Source organism: Lissotriton helveticus, chromosome 1_1 (assembly GCF_964261635.1).
Source record: "Lissotriton helveticus chromosome 1_1, aLisHel1.1, whole genome shotgun sequence".
Taxonomy (NCBI): domain Eukaryota; kingdom Metazoa; phylum Chordata; class Amphibia; order Caudata; family Salamandridae; genus Lissotriton; species Lissotriton helveticus.
Window position 1 is genome coordinate 25,417,089 of NC_136057.1, and position 18,677 is coordinate 25,435,765.

The window sequence follows — 18,677 nt, forward strand, 5'->3', positions numbered from 1 at the left end:
GGTCCCAGGGCACCGTCTTCTGTGACCCCAGGGCCCCGTCTTCTGTGACCCCAGGGCCCCGTCTTCTGTGACCCCAGGGCACCGTCTTCTGTGACCCCAGGGCCCCGTCTTCTGTGGTCCCAGGGCCCCGTCTTCTGTGACCCCAGGGCCCCGTCTTCTGTGACCCCAGGGCCCCGTCTTCTGTGACCCCAGGGCCCCGTCTTCTGTGACCCCAGGGCCCCGTCTTCTGTGACCCCAGGGCCCCGTCTTCTGTGACCCCAGGGCCCCGTCTTCTGTGATCCCAGGGCCCCGTCTTCTGTGACCCCAGGGCCCAGTCTTCTGTGACCCCAGGGCCCCGTCTTCTGTGATTCCAGGGCCCCGTCTTCTGTGATCCCAGGGCCCCGTCTTCTGTGATCCCAGGGCCCCGTCTTCTGTGACCCCAGGGCCCCGTCTTCTGTGATCCCAGGGCCCCGTCTTCTGTGACCCCAGGGCCCCGTCTTCTGTGATCCCAGGGCCCCGTCTTCTGTGATCCCAGGGCCCGTCTTCTGTGATCCCAGGGCCCCGTCTTCTGTGACCCCAGGGCCCCGTCTTCTGTGACCCCAGGGCCCCGTCTTCTGTGATCCCAGGGCCCCGTCTTCTGTGACCCCAGGGCCCCGTCTTCTGTGACCCCAGGGCCCCGTCTTCTGTGATCCCAGGGCCCCGTCTTCTGTGATCCCAGGGCCCTGTCTTCTGTGGCCCCAGGGCCCCGTCTTCTGTGACCCCAGGGCCCCGTCTTCTGTGATCCCAGGGCCCCGTCTTCTGTGATCCCAGGGCCCCGTCTTCTGTGACCCCAGGGCCCCGTCTTCTGTGACCCCAGGGCCCCGTCTTCTGTGATCCCAGGGCCCCGTCTTCTGTGACCCCAGGGCCCCGTCTTCTGTGACCCCAGGGCCCCGTCTTCTGTGACCCCAGGGCCCCGTCTTCTGTGATCCCAGGGCCCCGTCTTCTGTGATCACAGGGCCCGTCTTCTGTGGTCCCAGGGCACCGTCTTCTGTGACCCCAGGGCCCCGTCTTCTGTGACCCCAGGGCCCCGTCTTCTGTGACCCCAGGGCCCCGTCTTCTGTGACCCCAGGGCCCCGTCTTCTGTGACCCCAGGGCCCCGTTTTCTGTGACCCCAGGGCCCCGTCTTCTGTGACCCCAGGGCCCCGTCTTCTGTGACCCCAGGGCCCCGTCTTCTGTGACCCCAGGGCCCCGTCTTCTGTGATCCCAGGGCCCCGTCTTCTGTGATCCCAGGGCCCCGTCTTCTGTGATCCCAGGGCCCCGTCTTCTGTGACCCCAGGGCCCCGTCTTCTGTGATCCCAGGGCCCCGTCTTCTGTGATCCCAGGGCCCCGTCTTCTGTGACCCCAGGGCCCCGTCTTCTGTGATCCCAGGGCCCCGTCTTCTGTGATCACAGGGCCCCAACACTGTTAAAAGAGGAAATCAGGTCTTGGGAAGTGCGTTGTTAACTTAGGAAACAAAATTATTTTGCATTCTTATGAGAGTATTGGTGGGTGGGATAGGTTTCTTGTAGGGCTGCAGTGAACGTGTTTCTAACCCCACAGCCATTCGAGTCCCCCTTTGTTCCTGAAGAGACGACACTACCTGACATGACTTCTTCTCTTTAAAGAAGGAACCCCCCCACCCTCCGTCTTAGAAACGAATGTTTGCTCACTCCAACAGCTTACCTTAGCATAGGAATACGTGCTCTTATGTCTTTATAGGTGTGCAGAACGACAGGGTTTACAGGATTGGGGTATGGCGTAAGTGAACTCAATGAAAAGACAATTTTTAGTCGTTTTCAGATTGCAGCATTAGGAGTTAGTGGATAGAGGCGCGCAAGGCCACTGCACGCATTGGAAGGGGACAGACAGCAAAGTCAACTTTAGGAAATACAGACCATGGCCTGCTACCAGCACGAATCAGAACTAACAACAGCGTCAAAGGGCCGATTCACAGAACTAACTTAAGACAAAATCCTAAACTTACTACCATTACTACCTTTACTACTCCTAAACTTAGAAAAATCCTAACTTTAAGACTTTCGGTATTCACAGAAGGCATTTAGGAGTTCTAAAGTTAGGAGTCCTAACTGCTGTGAATACTGAAATGAGTAAGTGCCTTCTGTGAATACCAAAATGAGTAAGTGCCTTCTGTGAATACCGAAATGAGTAAGTGCCTTCTGTGAATACCGAAATGAGTAAGGGTCTTCTGTGAATACCAAAATGAGTAAGTGCCTTCTGTGAATACCGAAATGAGTAAGTGCCTTCTGTGAATACCGAAATGAGTAAGTGCCTTCTGTGAATACCAAAATGAGTAAGTGCCTTCTGTGAATCCCGAAATGAGTAAGTGCCTTCTGTGAATACCGAAATGAGTAAGTGCCTTCTGTGAATACCAAAATGAGTAAGTGCCTTCTGTGAATCCCGAAATGAGTAAGTGCCTTCTGTGAATTCCTAAATGAGTAAGTGCCTTCTGTGAATACCAAAACGGTAGTAAGTTTAGGATTTGGTCTTAAGTTAGTTCTGTGAATCGAGCCCAAAGTCTGTATATTGTATTCTAGTGATGTAGCGGTTCATACCCTTAACAAGATTCCAAACAACGTGCATATTTGTGTCTGCATATGTGTCCCGTGATATGTATGCTGGTGGGTGGCTGGGTGTGTGTGTTTCTGTGTGGTGGACGTGGGGAGGGAAGGCTGTCTTTCTATTCCTAAACTAAGAGAGAATACCTCTGCCGGTTTTGTTGACTCATTTTTAAGCAAAAGGGCCTTTGGTTTTTCTTTCTCCACGTTGACAAAAACCTCCAGTTCAATGTGAATTTATTGGAGAACACACATTTTCATGACTTCTTTGGTCCATCTCCTGTTCCAACATGTTGATGTGTTTGGTCATGTGTCCACTTTCACAGCTATCACTGCCCTGCTCATGGTATGCCTGCTCATTCGATTAAAACACAATAAACTTTGGGCCAGATGTAGGTGGCTAAATACCAGTCGGTAACGCCAAAATTCAGTAAATTTCAGCGTTACCGACTGGTATTTAGCCTTCTCTAATGTAGGTAAGGAACCGGTAAATACCGATTCCTTAATACCGATTCCTTATTGCTCTTGCATTTAAGGGATCGGTAATACCGATTCCTTAAATGCAATGTAGGAAGCACATTAAAAAGTGCTTTTGAGCCTTAAGGAATCGCTAATTACCAACAACTTCAAGTTGCTGGTAAATAGCGATTTCCTTTCAAAAAGCACTTTTTTGCTTTTTGAAATGTGCCATGTGGCACACATCCATGCCCTTAGGGCATGTATGTGTGCCACATGTGCACACATGCACATTTCAGGGGTGCAACAGGGTGTCCTTTGGACATCCTGGCACCCTTGAAATACCTCACGGTATTACCGATTCGGTAATACCGAAGCGCTAATACTGAATGTCTTCACATTCATTGCTATGGGCCTCCAAGCCCATAGGAATGAACGCATAGGTATTCCTTATTACCGAATCTCAATTACTGATTCGGTAATAAGGAATATTAAGCATTCGGTATTTTTTACCGAATCTTTACCTACATAGGAAATACCGATTTCCTAATAGCGAATCGGTAAAATTCGCTATTAAGAAATAGGTATTTCTGATTTACCTAGATCTGGCCCTTTGTCCGTTGATAAAGCCCAGAATCCGTCAGTGCCGGCCTGGCACTGAAGCCTTGCAAGGTGACGGGAGATTTCTTTAATGCGGCACTGTTCGCAGGAATATGCTAAATCGAGTGTCTTCCTCAGCTGTCTCATTCCCTTCCCTGGATGCAAGAAGAAATCTGCCTTGCACCGTGATTCATTTGCAGGAGAACAAAAGAGGTTCTGATGGCAAAGCACATGAGATAAATGTTAGCAGCTCTGAAGTTGGGCCCGGAATTCATTTTAGAGCCGCATGAGAAAACTGGGGTTTTTGAATCATGCTTTCAGTGACCCTGCTGTGGCTCAGTAGCGGGGGCATGGCGGATGCCCCTGGTGTTTTTTGTTTGGGAGTGGGACCCCTCACTCTCTAAGCCATGCCATTGTAGAATGTGTAAAACACACAAGATGATGGACGGAATGTTGCACACTGGCAAAATATTCACCCCCAGTCACAGAGCTGGGTTTAATCCATCGTTTGTTTGCACTCCACACCACCCCAGTTCAGACATGGCCATATGCAAATCAGCCTTGACCCTGTGCCTTATGGGAACAGTCCAGCCCGAACTGCCAAACCATGCCTTCCCTGGACTGGAATCAAGCATACTAGGACTGGTTAAAGATGCACGCAATGGTTGAATCAGCAGTGGTGTAAAAATTGTTGCTCTCCCCGCCCAACAAAAACTGGCCACCAGAGCACTGGGTTCTTTAATGCCAGTTCAGAGGAATTGGCTTTCTAGCAAATTTAATTGAACACTGGTCTAGGACTGCAAAATAGAGAGAGAGAGAGAGAGAGAGAGAGAGAGGGAGGGAGAGGGAGAGAGAGAGAGAGAGAGAGAGAGAGAGAGAGAGAGAGAGGGAGGGAGAGGGAGAGAGAGAGAGGGAGAGAGAGGGAGGGAGAGGGAGAGAGAGAGAGAGAGGGAGAGAGCGAGAGAGGGAGAGAGAGAGAGGGAGAGAGCGAGAGAGGGAGAGGGAGAGAGAGAGAGAGGGAGGGAGAGGGAGAGAGAGAGAGAGAGAGAGGGAGAGAGCGAGAGAGGGAGAGAGAGAGAGGGAGAGAGCGAGAGAGGGAGAGGGAGAGAGAGAGAGAGAGAGAGAGGGAGGGAGAGGGAGAGAGCGAGAGAGGGAGAGGGAGAGAGGGAGAAAAAAAAAAGAAAAAAAGAAAAAGAAAAAAAAGCCTCGAGGAAAAGAGTGAGGCCTGGAGTGAATGACGGAGACAGGGGGGTGAAAATAGGGAGGCATGGAAGATACATGGTGAGAGGTCTGGGAGGATGAGGAGGCCTGGAGTGGTGGAGAGGCACATGGAAGGATTCAGGGAGAGGTCTGGAAGTTTGGTAGACGCATGGGGGGTGCCTCAAGGAATAGAGAGATGCATGGGCTGTGGAGAAAGGGTTTGAGAGATGCCCGCGGGGACGGAGAGTGGGTGGGATGGAAGTGGTGGTGGACAGAGTGACCCTTGCTGCAGAATGTACTGCTGTGAGTTTCCTTCTCTCTGACCTCAGTCTTCTGACTCCCTCTGCAGGTTGGGAACCTCTTCGGCCAGCACAGGTCCACCATCATCACCCTCTACAACGGCGCCTTCGACTCCTCCTCGGCCGTCTTCCTGCTCATCAAGGTAATACTGTGGGTCTACTAAGGTGGCTTGTTGCACCTGCATGCTTCTGCCAGTGCTAAACTGTGTGTTTACTAGTGACCCCTGGTGCACTGGGGAAGCACCGAGACCTCTTGTTACTGGTCCCCTGTGGGGGTGAAAAGCCCACGAAGGACATACGGGATACTGGTAGCCCTGCTGCTCTGGGGGATGGGGGGGTGGGGGTGGCAAAAGCAGTAATTTCACATATAATAACGCATATTGTGAGGCCGGCCACACTTTCACTGACGCCAACACTGCCGACTTGTCCGTGGTCACCTCTAGGCACCCGGCGCGGCCTCACTAAATGCTTTTAGCCCGCTACAAGCAGCCTTTACTTAAATGTTATGTCTGTCCTTTTTTACCCCCTACAGGTACAACTCGAGAGGAAACACCTCTTGCACATATAAGCACCGTAGCGTGTGCTTTACACACAGGGCACTGACAAACTCATACTAACCCCTGTAACACCCTACACATATAAGGTCCTGACGAAAACCAGTAGAAGAAAAGTTCTGGCTGAAACTAGTTGACCGCACAGGACGTCGGAGGCCATAAGCCTACCGTGCACGTCCGATAGCCTTTGTTTTTATTGACTGCCTGGGGCCCACCATTAAAACAGTCTTTGGGACACCCAGGACAGTATTTTAAACCTCACTTAGAGCACACACACAGTACCCTCACGAACCAAAAAACCCCGCTCCGCAGTAATCTGGCGTCGAAGCACACCTGAGGTACACTCGGTACCTCGGGTGGGGCCCGATGATGACGCATGCCATCAACTAGGTTGGTGGGTGAGGGCCTTCATAACACCTAATGGTTTTCCTCCACCCGCAGACATACAATAAATTTAAACCAGAGCTAGTTCTCATTGATTGCTAACATATAAGCTGGGGAAACAGACTAGCCTCTCTAGTTCTCCTCTCTCTCTTTTTGATTACAACATAAATGCAGTCCTGGCCCAGCATTAGTTGCACTGCACGCTTCGGACTGCTACATCTGTGTGTTCACAAGCGAACCCTGGTGCACCAGGTGTATATCAGCGAACTCTTGCGTTACTGGTCTCCGCGGGGTGAATGTCCCACAAAGGACCTCTGGGTACTGATAGCCCTGCTGTTCTGTAGGGGCAGAAGCAACACTGGCCCAGTACTAGAACGCGCAGTGTGGTGAGACTTCCTCCTTCCTAGGAGGCCAGACAGCTGTTAAGACGTCTCGCCCCATGTAATCACCCTTGGGTGGCTTGGGGGCAGGTGGAGGTGGCTTGATCACCTTGGTACACCCTGCACTCTGTCTGTGTTCCTGCTTTGTGTACCCACGCTGCCTTTGGGACGGCGTGCGCCTAGAAACCCCCTCAGGCTCATACTGGAGTTTGGCAAGTCCATGCAGGTGCGGATGGGGGTGGTGAACGTGCTGCTGCTGTTGCAGAGGAATAGCTTCGCTGTGGTGTTTCTTGTTAGGGTTAAAAACAATGTAATTAAAATGCGAAGGCACGTATTTCAATTTAATTTCACTAAGGGCGCGGCCTCCTGCTTTAAATTAAGAATTTCTCATTATTCTTGTTTACTGTTCCAACTCGTGCCCGAGGCGCTTGCTGTTAATAGAGAACACGTTCTACCTTTCTTCTTCTGAGACAGAGTGCCATGGCTTCCGTAAGCTCAACCTCCATTCTGCCTCCGCCGCCCTACCTCCAGCCCTTGTGTTCATAGTATACCTGCGTATCCCAAACCGTAGCGCCAAACGGCTTACATTGTCAGGTAGGCGAGACCTAGAAAGGCCTGTGGCTTTTAAGAACAATCGGTCTGTCTCCACCACCACTCACCATGAATATTGGTGTCCAATAAGAAAGAGAGTGGACTTTTTGTCATCAGCAGAGCTATGATGAGGAAATACACTGTAAATAGACGGATTACTTCCTGTGGCCGCACTCTGTGGTCAAGCTCAACGGAAGAAAAACACAGGACTATCCGGAAAAACATACAAGGGTAGGGTGGTACAGCTTTACAGAGGCATACAAAGGTGGTCCTTCATCTCAGCGGTGTGCATGCTTCTGAGAGACAGACCCATATTATGTTTGCTTTTTCCGATTTGAACTCCCTTTCTACTCTCCCTCATGTCTGCCTTAAGGTAAGGAAACGAATAAAAAATTTTAATGCCAAGAGGCTAATTTTCTTTTGAAGAATGTGATGTTTGTATCTCTGAAAATAGTGGAACTGCTCAGTACTGCTACTTTAAGGGCAGAAAGTCCTCACCCCTTTCCTCTCTCTCTCCCCACAGGTACTGTTTGAACAAGGCCTCACCTTGATGACCATGTTCGTATGCATCTCAGCTTGCAGCATATGGCATCTAGTTCGCACCTTCTTCCTGATGCCCCGGGGTCACATCCCCTACCCTGTACCTGAGGATTACACCTATGGGTAAGGAAATGTGTGTTGATCCTCTTGCCTTGGGCACAACCTAATCTGGGTCAGGACCTTGAGGCATCTCTTGCAGTCCAACAGATCTCCAAACTCTTTGTCATGACATGGCTTGTCATGCAGCAGCTGGGTTCCTGCTTCCAGTGCTCATGCATGCCTTCTCCTACTATTTGCCTGCTTGCATAACAGCCTTTGTCAAAGTTTAAAGACATCCTGCAGAAGTCCGTCAAAAGAATTTTCCTGATGGCCGAAACATGGGCCCCAGATTCCCTCTGGCATCAGTGTAATTTCCCAGCTTTATACCCTTTTGTCGACCATCATCATCATCACATGGTGAATTTGTTTCCTCGTCGTTTTACCTCAACGTTTAACATAAACCTTTTCACTTTTGGCTATGCTGATGTTTTCTCTATTCGAGCCACAAACTCCATCTCTCATCGGTTGCCCAGACTTCAACAACACCTATAATACTTCAGTATCACCTCTCTGCGCAGTCCAACGTTATTGCCATAGGCCTTGACATTTCTTTAGGCTGCACCTACACAGCCATCCTTAAGAATGCTTTGTTGTAAATATGCGTTTCCTTTGGGTAGGACCAGTGGGAGTTAATGACGCGTCAGTGCCTAATAGGTGGTGGCCAGCAGCCCTTGAAGCTGACTTTATGTCCAAATATTTGTCACTTTGAGCCCAGTCTCATTTGAACCTGTGAACTATGCTGCAGTTTTCATAGTCCTTATAAGTTATTTTGTGTATTTTGTTCTGACAGTAAACCGACTGCTGAATGCGCATGTCACGATTTGATTGCTGCAAAGCTGCAGTTTACCCTCGCAGAGATGGAACATAACGTGTATTTGTAAAGCGCACTTCACCGCGAAGGGTATCTTGGCACTGAATAACATGTTTATAGGTATCCGACTCAATGGTACTCGTTTTATTGACATCAGAAGGATGAAAGGCTGAGTGGACCCTCTGGGATTTGAACTAGTGACAATGAGGTCAAACACAGGCCCCTACAGGGATTTCTGCGTCCACGCGCATTAGTCCACCAAGCCACCAGACCTGGCTTGAAACACAGGACAAGGATAAAAAAGCCCCAAACTCCCAAAGCCTCACTTCGGAAGCCTCCGCTTGGTAGAGCCACCCACACTGAGACGCATCTGTTGCTATCGAAACCTCGGACACGAGCCCCCACAGCGGGGTAGCTACAATAGGCGGGGCTGGTACAGAGTTCTCTGGAATGCTTTGATGGTGGCCTTAGAGGTGTCTTCAGTCTCCTGCCTCTCAAACTTGGTGCCAGAGAATCCTGGATGACGCCAAGAGTATTTCAAGATGGCGGCATCATGGGAGCTGAGCCTGCCTGTGATCATGGCGGTGGCATCCCGAAGCCTTGGAAGGGACTGTGGTAGCGGTGGAGGCAGCGGTCTGCCCTTGGCTCAGAACTCAGTGGCATGTCGTGGAATGTGTGGGCATCTTTGACTGGCATGGCTTGGAATTACCTGGAACTTTGCGGCATGTTCTGGCGTAGCTGATGATGTCATGAGATGGCATGGGATGCCCTGGTGTTGTGTGACATAATCTAGAAGAGTCTGTGGTGGCCTGGGACTGGGTGGCATGTTATATAACCACCTATGATGTCCTGGCACTGTGTGCCATATTATGGAATACTCAGGAGTGGCATGGGATGGCCTGGCACTGGGTGGCATGATCTGGAACAGCCATGGTGCCATGAGGTGTCTTGAGATGCCCCTGTGTTGCGTGGCATGTTTTGCAATATTCTGGAATGGTGGGTGTTGGCTGGCGACTGGGTGGTATGTTCTAGATCAGACTGTGATGCCCTGGGGCTGCGTGCCATATTCTAGAATGGCCTGGGATGTCCTGCTTCTGGGTGGCACGATCTAAATCCGCCTTAGATCCCTTGCACTGGTATGTTGCATGGGATGTCTTGACATGGTGAGGAAGGCCCACTCTGTCCTGCTGCAGTGCCTGCCCTCCCTATCTTCTGACACTCCTCCCCTCCACTGCTGGTCGGCCGCCTTCTCACAAACAGCCTGATAAGCCCAGTGCATCAGCTGGACTGGTGCCCAAGGGCAGCTGTGGGAACAGATGGGCGGAGAGAGGCTCTGTGGGCACATCTGGGTCCCCTGGGCACCCACAGTCCTCTCCTCCCTCTGTTTCACCTTCCCCTCTCGACCTCTTTCCCATCTCACCTTATTATTAATGTTCAGCCTTTTCATTCATCTCTTCCTTTTCACTTCCCCTTGTTCTTTCCTCCTTTCTTCATCACATTGTCACCAATCTTCAGTCTTTTTCAAGCTGTCTCTCTCCTCCTCGTGGTCATTATCGATCACCCCTCCTTTCTTCCTCCTCCAGTCTGTACACTTTTTCTGTATGTCTTTGCTTTCTCTGCAGCCTCTCTTTCAGTTTCTGCATCCCTCCTTCTTTACATGTCTTTCCTTTTGGACTTTTCTTTTTCTTGCTTTCTTCTTCTTTTTGTCATTCTTTCATACTGTATACCTTCCACCTCTCCTCCTCCTCTCTTCCATTTTGTATTGCTTTTACCCCCTCTTTGTCCATTTCAGCTTCTCCCCCCACTTTGTTCTTTCATCTCTTCTCACCTTTTTCCTTTCCCTCTCCTCTCCTCCAAGCTTCGCTGCTCTATTTCCACTTTTCTCTTTCTTGCTCACTCACTCTTGCACTCTGTCATGTTCATTCCCTCTGTCTCCTCTTCCTGTACTCTCTTCCCCCGCCCTTTTCTTCACTCCCCTTTGTAATGGCAGTGTCCCTGCCTTAAGCCAGGTCCCTCCTTGGGTCTACCAGCTGTGGGGTTCAGGGGGGCCAGAGTTTTAATGACAATGAGCCCTGGCCTGCTGGTAGAGTCTGGACCCCTCACTCTCCATGACAGTGTCCTGTCTTCCTGCCAGGGGCAAGAGTCCTCAGATTTAAAGGGACAATCCATTGATTCATGTCGCAATAAACCTCCAAACCCCACCTGGCTTCATCAGAGAAACATTGTAGAACGCCTGGTGTTGGTGCTAGAGATGAAGGACTGACTGGAGAGAACCATTTTATTTCTCTACCCTGGATAGCCCCTTTAAACTCTAACCTTTCCAGTTCTTGTAGCCCACACACTGGCCGGTTGCTGCTGAAACTCAGATGCTACCCTTTTAACTCAACCGCGTTTTAGACTATCCACTCTGGGTGGTCGTGCTTTTTCCAACATCTTTCCAGCTGTCTGGAATAGTTTACCAACCGAACTGCGCAAAGAATCCAACTTGTTGCCTTTTCGAAACAAATTAAAAACAGTGCTGTTCCAGCAAGCATGGGGTGTGCTGTAACTTGATGATCGGCTGTAGAATTTGTTTGGTATATACCTGGTAAAGCGCTTAGAGACCCCGGGGTGATTACGCGCTATATAAATCAAATAAATAAATAAACAGCCACACCACTTTAGATGGTTGAGGGCTTGGATTGTGTCTGTCTAAAGGGCACTGGGGATTTTAAGTTAGATTGGCTTGAAACCCTTAATGTACTATTTCTAAAATCTCGCCTTTAAAGGGCAAACACCTTTGCTGCCTGCACGCTGTCTCATTTCTTGATGCAGGTTACCCCTGTGGTGCAAAGGGTTTCCTTGGCAGATGTGTGTCTGATCTCCTAACATGGATGTCCTTTCCTTCGCAGCATCACTTGTCAGAAGTCCGCCTCGTACAGCCTGAGCGCGACGACTCCCAGCTCTGAAGATGGCGTCCGCCGCAGAAGTGGCGACCATGTGAAGGCAGAAGAGGCCGACAAAGGACAGAAGTCCCTGATGGACAGAGGTGATTGTGCCCTTAGAGCATTTGGGGTTTACTTTAGCTCTATCCTGCTTTTACCTGCTTCTCGGCGCAGCTTTATAGAGTAAGTGCCAGCACTGGACATTACATGTACTTACACACCGAGGGCTTTGCTGAACCTGCCTACACTTGAGGACCAGGGTTACAGGTAAGTAGCTTTCCAGCTCTGATTTGCAGCACAATACTTCACATTCTTCAGGTTGAATATATTCTCATGGTTCAAAGGTTAAACTGTCCAGGATTTATGTTACATATTACAAACATATTCATTGGAATACTGCCCACGATGCTGAGACTAACCCTGGGCTATGAACTCTGCTCGTGTCAACATAAACTGTTCCCAACACATAGAATTCAGGCAACAACTCCATTCCTCCACGTAGCGGAGTCAGCTACTAAATTGCGCCCACAAATGCTTTGATATAGCAACTTTACATGCTAAAAAGCATATAACCAATTAACAAAAGCGAACTTTGAAAATGAAAAATATCAGGCAATGAGAGAGGTGATGATTTTGGGGTCCCCCTAACCTAAAGGGTGGACCAAGCAGATGCCTTGGTCATGTTGAACGATTCAGTGGTGGTCCCATCCTCTTAGGACCACCCCAAGCACAGTTATGGGCAAAAATACAATCCCAACCAAAGACCCTGCAAAGCATTATGGGACAAGATCAGCAGTGGGCAGTGAATATTATAGTCTCCAATATCAAAACATTCCTCAAGGGGCAGCAGCTCTCTGGGCTGAGCTGAGAGCTAATACTATAAATTATACAAAGAGCTGCTGTTCCACTAGTCGTTGCTAGGTGTCCCTCAAGTCAAATCATGAGGGACACCTAGCAATGACTAGTTGAACTGCAGCTTGATGTAATAATTTCAATGCTTTTGCATTTGACTCGTTAGGGACACCTAGTAACGACTAGTTGAACTGCAGCTCTTTGTAGAATTATTTCGATATTGGATACTATAATATTCACTGCCCACTGCTAATCTCATCCCATAATGCTTTGCAGGGCCTTTGGTTGGGATTGTTTTTTGCCCATAACTGTGCTTGGGGTGGTCCTAAGAGGATGGGACCACCACCGAATCGTTCAGCAAGATGTGCTCTTTGATTTCAAGGCATCTGCTTGCTTCTCTCCCTAGGTTAGGGAGGATCCCAAAATCATCACCTCTCTCACTGCTTGCTAAATTTTCATTTTCACTTTTGTGAAATGACTATATGTATTTTAGCATGTAAAGACAGAGATACAACTTATTTTACCAAAAGTATATGAGGTCTCTTTTTTATTAATTGGGAGTCAGAGGGAGCAAAGTTGCGGAATTCATGGAGTTTTTGTTCAACTTCGTGAAATTCTACGTAGTAGTACTCCGCCAACTACGCCCACCCTTAGCCGAGACAGTGTGTGCATTTCTCAGGTGCATTCACCTAAATGTGGTCTAATGTGGTCTAATGCCTGTGAATGCGGCTTGAGGCAAAGAACAGTGTTCTAAATCCAGTTTCCATGCTTAACGACCTTTCTAACCTGCCAGACATCAGTGTTTCTCAGGCGAACATATGAAGTAGGTTGTGTTATCAGAAACCCTATCAGTGCTCCCTGGTATAATTGAAGGCAAACTGCTACTGTCAGTCCCACCCACCCACTCTAGGGTTTACCAATCCTTCTAGAGAAGGGTGGCTTAGGTTGGCCTATCAGGGTCTGGGGTAGGCAGACAATAGGTTCCCTGAGAAGGCACAGCGAATTCTGGGGAGGGAAAATGTTCCCACTAACACTGCTACATTTGAGCTTTTTCTGCCTTGTGATAACTTGGGGCCAGATGTACGACGCATTTGGTAAAATGCATGTTCCTATGTACCAACCCTACTTTGTGAGTTGGTAACCTATTACCGACTCGCAAAATATGATTTGTAAGTCGCTATTTGGAATAATGCTGCATAATCTGTTCCACCACAATGTTTGGCTAATCGTGGGTATCCCACAGTTCCGTGGGAGGAATTGATTGATGGGTTGAAAATCTACCTTATAGCTGCTGGTAATGAAAGGTTGGTGGATGAGAGGTAACAAGCTAGTTTGAGGCATATGAGCTGCATATCGTACTCTTTTGCATTAGATCGCCACCTGGTGTTGGGCTCGGATGATTGCATGTTGTTGTCGTCTTGGAAGAAGTCTTTTGTAGTCACGAGATAGATGACTCCTCCCTTGGATGATAGTGCGCATGGGCATCTGCTCCATCCTTAGATTGTTTTTTTCCGCCTCTGGGTTCGGATGAACTTTTTCCGTACCGGCTACAGATCTACTTTTCAAGTACTTCGAAGCGCAAAAACTTATTAAAACTTTACCTAACTACTTTCGATATCGAATAACATTGTTTCGACTTCATCAGCTCGATTCCGGTCGTCGACGCGGGCCATTGGGCCTATCCACGCCGTGAGGCCTACACCTCATGGAAAGGACCCCATTCAAAAAATGCCCTGGGTGTGGAGCAAAGTTTCCACGCAGTGACCAACACAGGGTATGTAATCTGTGCTTGTCGCCAGAACACGACGAATCCAGCTGTACAGCCTGGGCGTCCTTCCAATCCAAGAAAACCGTTTATAGTGAAGATAGTAACATTTGTATCGCGTTCCTTAATACAACTGCATTCTAGCATTGCTCGTCGGTGAGATATTAAAAAGTCCCTGGTGTACGCAGATCCCAAAAAGGACGTGCATGACTGAAGTGAGGGAATTAGACGCAGCGTGCAGTGTACTGCTGTGTTTTGTTTGTGAAGTAATAGACTGTTCTAATTAGGGCCTCGCAATGCTGGCAAATGGCCGGAGGGAAGCCGGATGGGGGTGGGAGAGCCTGGTGGGGGGGCGGGAATGCGAGGGAGGAGAAGTGTGGCAGGCGGGTTAGGTGGCGGAGCTGGCTGCAGCAGGAGACCGAACCCCATGCTCCGCCCTGCTCTTTTAGTGAAGCCTGCACGCTCTTGCCTCTGACAGTAGGGTAGGGTAGGGTTAAAGATGAGAAAATGCTCAGAGGGGCTAGAGCTGTCGTTGGGTTCGAGTGATGGAGCCACCCTGACACGAAAATTCCTGTCTGATGTGATCTGATGTTTGGGTTTGGGGGCGGGCTGCTAAAATAAAAAAATTTCATGAAACGTCATCGCACATTTCCGTTTATAGTGAAGATAGTAACATTTGTATCGCGTTCCTTAATACAACTGCATTCTAGCATTGCTCGTCGGTGAGATATTAAAAAGTCCCTGGTGTACGCAGATCCCAATAAGGACGTGCATGACTGAAGTGAGAGAATTAGATGCAGCGTGCAGTGTACTGCTGTGTTTTGTTTGTGAAGTAATGGACTGTTCTAATTAGGGCCTCGCAATGCTGGCAAATGGCCGGAGGGAAGCCGGATGGGGGCGGGAGAGCCTGGTGGGGGGGGGGCGGTAATGCGAGGGAGGAGAAGTGTGGCAGGCGGGTTAGGGAGATGCGTGGAGGGAAGCCGGATGGGGGCGGGAGAGCCTGGTGGGGGGGCGGGAATGCGAGCGAGGGGAGGAGAAGTGTTTTAGGCGGATTAGAGAGATGCGCGTGCTTGTGTGGTCACGTGACCCGCTTTTGTGGCCACGTGAACTCACATGCACTGTGAAGAAACCGCAGTGGTTTCACTAGTCGATCAAGCCCTTGAATTTTCGCCTATTCCATTCGCAAGCGAATGGTAATAGGCGAAACCTAAAAACTGTAAAATCCATTTTGGTATTATCGTTTTTAAAAATAATTTGTTGACTGATTTTAAAAGTTGCAAATCACATTGTGTCCCATTTTACCGTGTTTTTTTAACCGCCGCCGCCTCTCAAGATCTCTGGTGTGCTGGTGGCTAGAAGCGCCCCCTGTTCTCCCCCTCTGCAGCCGAGTAAACGCTGCTGGGGCACCCGCCATCTTAGGTGAGGGCACGAGAAGGGCGAGCAGACGAGTGCTCGGCCCCTCCCACCCTCGACAATACAAAAAGCCTTACTCACACTCCCCCTCTGACTGCTACTGTGTGTAGGAGTGTGGTAAGAAGCGTCCTGAGGCGGAAAGCCGGGACTTTTTAAAACAAAACGCTATACTCTGCTAGCGCTTTTTAAAAAAACTGTAAAATCCATTTTGTTATTATCGTTTTTAAAAATAATTTGTTGACTGATTTTAAAAGTTGCAAATCACATTGTGTCCCATTTTACCGTGTTTTTTTAACTGCCGCCGCCTCTCAAGATCTCTGGTGTGCTGGTGGCTAGAAGCGCCCCCTGTTCTCCCCCTCTGTAGCCGAGTAAACGCTGCTGGGGCACCCGCCATCTTAGGTGAGGGCACGAGAAGGGCGAGCAGACGAGTGCTCGGCCCCTCCCACCCTCCCGCCCTCGACAATACAAAATGGAGCCAACACCCCGGAGGCGCAGCGGACGGGCGCAGCGGGCGCGCCGTCAGCGCGCCGAAGGCGCACCAAAGGCAAGCCCGTCTGCGCCCGTCCGCGACAGTCCGGGGCCCGGGGCCACAACCCCTGTCCCTCCCACCAGCCATCCACAAACACTGATGAAAGGCATCACTACATACTCAGGCAGCGAATTAAGGTCAAGACGGGAGGGGGAATAGCATGCATTTTCAGGAGCAATCTATCCGTCACCAAAGTCACCTCCCCCTCCCTCACCTCCTGTGAACTCTTCTGCTTCGATATCTCCAGTGAGGGCAAACCAGTATGTGCTCTACACCTCATCTATCACCCGCCGGGGGATAACCTCATCTTCTCTCAACAACTCATGGACACTATTACTTCCAACGCCGGTCGGCAGATCACTCAAATCTACCTGGGTGACTTTAATCTCCACTTGAACGATCAGAAAGACACAGTGGTGAATAGTCTTAAATCTTTCCTTAATGCGCTTGACCTCACCCAAATATGCAACAGCCCAACACATGATAAAGGTGCGATACTCGATCTTATCATCGCCAAAGAGGACTCTACCCAACTGGGGTCAATCCGACCCTGTGATTGGTCAGATCACCACATCATCACCTTCTTTATCAATGAAAAAATCAAACCCTCTCCGGCTCAACCCACCAAATGCAAGATCTGGAAAAGGGACATGAAGAATCTCAACCCTAACTCCCTACCTCCCCACACCTACAGGCTCCTCCTTCCCCCTGCTGGCGTCTCTGATGTTCAAACATTGACAGACCTCTACCTCGACTCCATGACCTCTATAATCAACGAAGCCGCCCCTCTGCAACTAAAGAGAGTCTCCACCAAGAGTTCGAACCCTTGGTATGACGGCAGACTCAATGAAGACAGGCGTGCTATGCGATCGGCAGAGCGCACTTGGAGAACTGACCCCTCATCACTACATCGCAAAAAGCTTAAGAACAAGAGAAATGCCTACTTTAGGAAAATCAAGCGTGCAAAATCTGACTTCTTTCGCCTCCAGCTTGACCAAGCGAAAAACCGACCAAGAAAATTGTTCGAACTAGTCAAAAGTCAAACAAAGCCGCAACCCTTACAATCAAACAACCCAACAAGCGGTATCCCACACAGTGAAGACTTTTCCGCCTTCTTCAAGCTAAAGACCGACAACATAAGAAATGATCTCCTCAATGATGTAAGCCAACACCCTGTGCACATCAGAATGTCTAACGCTCAGCCAAAAAACAGCGCATCGTGGGCTTCCTTTGACATCTACTCAGAAGATGCAATACTCAAACTGCTCGGTACCCTGAAGCCCTCTAATCACCTCACAGACCCCCTGCCTGCTATCGCGGTAAAATACTTCACCACCATGCTTCTCCCACTCTGGACTAAAATCATTAACAGCTCCCTTCAACAAGGTCTCATCCCTGACTCACTCAAGGTGGGGCAAGTCACACCCATACTCAAGAAACCCACAGCTGACCCGTCTGACCTAAACAATTACCGTCCCATCACAAACATCCCCACCTTGGCCAAACTGCTGGAAAAATGTGTACAACTTCAACTAACAAAACACATTGACAAGTTTGATCTCCTCAACCCTCATCAATCAGGCTTCCGAGCGAAACACAGCACGGAAACGGCCATGACTCACATAATTGATGACGCCCTCCAAATTCTTGATCGCAATGATTCATGCCTCCTCATCCTCCTCGACCTTTCATCAGCATTTGACACGGTCAAACATGAGAACCTCCTGGAGCTGCTAAACACTAGAATGGGTTTATCCGGGACTGTTCTCAAATGGTTCACTTCCTTCCTACATAACCGGTCTCAGAAGTTCAAAATCAACAATGTGCTGTCTTCGCCTGTGCCAGTCGACTTAGGAGTTCCACAAGGATCCTCCCTCTCACCCACACTGTTCAACCTCATCATGGAACCACTCGCCACCTTGCTCCAAGCATCCAATGTACACTTCCATATGTACGCTGATGACACTCAACTTTACCTAAAGGTACAATCCCCGGATGATATCAAACTCCTGAACTACACACTTATAAAGACCCAATCGTGGCTGGCAGATAATCACCTCAAACTAAATGCTCTGAAAACTGAGTTCCTTCTGATATCACCCCCTGCGAAAATTACCACCACCCAAATCTGGCTCAATCACCTGACAGCACTCAATGTCCGGCCCACCATCGTGGACTCTGCGAAATCCTTAGGTATCACACTTGACGCAAAGCTCAACATGCAACAGCACATTAGCAAAGCAACGAAAGGAGCTAATTTCCAAATCAACGCATTGATGAAACTTAAATCCTTCCTCCCAGCCAAAGACTTCCAAAATGCTGTACAAGCCCTCGTCATCCCCCGCATAGACTATGGAATTTTGACCCTCAGCGGACTCCCTCTAGCAACAACTGCACCCCTAAGAGCCTCTTTGAACGCTGCCGCGAGACTCATTACGGGCTCAAGAAAACACTCATATAACCCCTGACTTGAAATCTCTGAAATGGCTGCCCTTTGAAGCCAGAATACAGCTGAAAATTGCTGTGATGACACACGCGGCCGTACACCACAATGCACCCAACTACCTCACTCAAAAGCTAACTATATCAGGAGGGTCAAGATCCAATAGAAGTACAAAAAATCTACTCTTGAAACCTCACAGATTCCGGAAGGAAAAAACATACAAACGCTCCTTCTCAGGAATGGCGCCGAGGTTCTGGATCGCTC

At 49.4% G+C, this 18,677-nt stretch overlaps 1 protein-coding gene across 6 annotated transcripts in view; it reads left to right on the plus strand.

Annotated features, from left to right (window-relative positions):
- Positions 1–18,677, plus strand: part of SLC43A3 (solute carrier family 43 member 3) — a 419,431-nt gene that overhangs the window by 322,367 nt on the left and 78,387 nt on the right. For all 6 annotated transcript variants that reach the window (XM_078674229.1, XM_078674237.1, XM_078674262.1 and 3 more), the window contains 3 exons: positions 5,179–5,271; positions 7,561–7,700; positions 11,379–11,515. In XM_078674229.1, coding sequence (XP_078530355.1) covers positions 5,179–5,271; positions 7,561–7,700; positions 11,379–11,515 — 370 coding nt within the window. The remainder of the gene's footprint in view (positions 1–5,178; positions 5,272–7,560; positions 7,701–11,378; positions 11,516–18,677) is intronic.